Source organism: Pinus tabuliformis, chromosome 2_1 (genome assembly GCF_031772625.1).
Source record: "Pinus tabuliformis cultivar Carrire ecotype Pingquan chromosome 2_1, CPIR1, whole genome shotgun sequence".
NCBI classification, from domain to species: Eukaryota; Viridiplantae; Streptophyta; class Pinopsida; order Pinales; family Pinaceae; genus Pinus; species Pinus tabuliformis.
Window position 1 is genome coordinate 693,965,844 of NC_142299.1, and position 2,597 is coordinate 693,968,440.

Sequence of the window (2,597 nt, forward strand, 5' to 3'; positions counted from 1 at the left end):
TCCACAATGTTTGCAAGTACCTTGAGCTCGTGTGAATGAAGATGTTGTATGAGTTCTCTAGACAGCTAATATCTTCCTCCACCTCCAATCCATGGATCTAAACCAATGTGAGCCATAGATCCATCGTTGATTCTCCAGGCCAGATTATCCCTGATGAGCGACAGAGAGTGAAGGAGTGCCTTCCAGACAGATGAGATGCCAGTTTTAGGCCAACTTGGCAAACAAATCCAATCCATGATTTGCTGAGGCCAAATATACTTGTGATATGTGATGGCAGTCCAGAGATTTTGTCTGGTCAACAAAGTCCATCCCATTTTTGCAGCAAGTGCTTGCGCGAAAAAAGGAAGATCTTTTAGGCCCCAGCCTCCCCATTTTTTGGGCAGCGCTATCTTACTCCAGCCAACCCATGCAAAAATCTGTTTGTCCTGGTTTCCATTCCATAGATATCTGTTGCAAACGAGCCAAGATGCTCCTAGGAATCCAAGCAAGTGCCATCCAGAATACAGGAGTGGCCTCAAGAACAGATTTTATAAGAACAAGTCTACCAGCTCTGGACAAATATCTGTGGCTCCATATGGTAAGCCTTTTCTCCAGTTTTGTGACGAGCCAAACCCAATCAGCAATTTTCTGGCTGATAGGCTTTATCCAGAACCCCAGGTATTTGAGACCCTGGTCTAGAGGATTGATGCAATAAGGGAAAAACTGATGAGCAAGATGTGACTCTTGGATGGAGGTTCGGGCAAAAGTAATGGTGGATTTTGAGTGATTGGCTAACATCCCAGTAGTTGATGAGAAGAGAGAGAGAATCTTGGAAAAGGAGTAGGAATCCCGAATACTTCCATCAAGAAAAATAAGAACATCATCCACAAAAAATAAATGGGTGAGAAAGCAGTCATTAGATATATTAAGTCCACAGAGATCACCGTCTCTCTTAGCCAATGCAATCAGTTGACTAAGACCATCCATGACAATCAAAAAAAGGAGAGGTGAGAGGGGGCATCCTTATCTAAGCCCCCTCTCAGAGTGAAAGAAATGAGATGTAGACCCATTAATGAGAACACTGAAGGTGGGAGAGGTTATGTAGGCCATGATCTAGGAGATGAAATTGAGGGGGAAGCCCAAATGGATAAGGAGCATCTTAATATAAAGCTAACTGACACGGTCAAAAGCATTTTCCAGATCTATCTTAAGAATAATGGCTTTTTGGTGTCTTGTCCAGATTGTATGAATGGCTTCTTGGGCCGAGCCAATAGCTTCATGAATTTGTCGATGTTCAAGAAAAGAAATTGCTGGGGTGCAATATGTCGAGAGAGAATAGGGCAAAGGCGATTAGCAATGATCTTGGAGATGATTTTGTACAGACAATTGCACAAAGAGATGGGCCTGTAGTCATTAAAGGAGGATGGGGTGTCAGACTTAGGAATGAGGGCAATGAAAGTCGAGTTGATGGCATTGTACAGAGATCCAGACAATCTGCACTCTTCCACGACTTTCAACAGATCTTGTCCCAGGAGGTCATAGAAAGCGAGGTAGAATTCTATGGTCCAGCCATCCGGTCCCGGGCTCTTGTCCTTTTTGAACCATTTTAGTGTGCCTTCAAGCTCACCAGATGTCACGGGAGCGAAAAGTTCCTCTGCCTCATCCTCATTAACAAATCTAGGGAAGTGACCAACCACATTAATGATATCAGCAAGATTCGAACCAGGAGGGCTTTTGTATAGATTCTTGAAATGAGTAGAGCCAAGATGGGAGAGTTTATTGAAAGAATCAGCCACTCCTCCCTCAGGAAGAGGTAGATTCCAAATGGTGTTTGTTACCTTTCTACCTTTTGCATAGTTCTGAAAAAACCTTGTATTGTCATCCCCTGCTTTCAGCCATATGGCCCTACTCCGAAGATGGATGGATTCCTCTCTTTCCTTCAGGATCTGAGCCTTCTGATTCTCAAGTTCAACGAGATGAGATTTGTCTTCAGCAGTGATAAACCCCAGGCTTCGCTCATCGAGTAGAGTGCTGAGCTCAGATTCTATGTGTAATAGGGTCGAAATCTCCTTCTAGTGCTTTTCTCTAGCCCAGTTAATAGAAAGATGCTTGAGCTTGGACAAGTTTAAACAGAAACCTTTAGCTAAGGAGTCAGATCTATTGATCGGGTTTGTAGCCCAGAAGTCCGAAACCATACGAACATAAGTAGGGTCCTGAAGCCAGACATGGTTAAACTTGAAAGGGGCTTTTGGCTTAGGGTGAGGCCCCAATATCTCCAGATAAATGGGGGAGTGATCCGAGATACCCCCTATTCCCACCCATTATTTATAGTGAAGCAGCTGCTGTAATAGGGGCCCCTTCATAATGAATCTGTCTAATCTTCGAGCAAGGGTAGCCTCACCCACCCTTCTATTCCTCCATGTGGGAAGAAGCTTGTTCATAGGGACATCCATCAATTTAAACTGCTCTAGGAGATCAGTCATAAACCCTGAGATTGAATCCACTTGTGCCATAGACCCCCAGGATTCACTATAACCTAGGGAGAAGTTGAGATCGCCTCCAATAATGATGTGATCAAATGAGAAAATGGAGAGGCCAAGCAGGTGCTGCCAGAAATG

General features: G+C 44.1%; 1 protein-coding gene across 1 annotated transcript; it reads right to left on the minus strand.

Annotated features, from left to right (window-relative positions):
* Nucleotides 1-390: 390 nt before the first annotated feature.
* LOC149202492 (uncharacterized) lies at nt 391-966 on the minus strand. Its single transcript, XM_089401605.1, has one exon. It carries the CDS (start codon nt 964-966, stop codon nt 391-393), a length of 576 nt encoding a protein of 191 aa, XP_089257731.1.
* Between the last annotated feature and the right edge of the window lie 1,631 nt (nt 967-2,597).

Coding starts and splice junctions, on each gene's coding strand:
- LOC149202492 (XM_089401605.1), bottom strand. CDS start 966: ATGGATGGTCTTAGTCAACTGATTGCATTGGCTAAGAGAGACGGTGAT.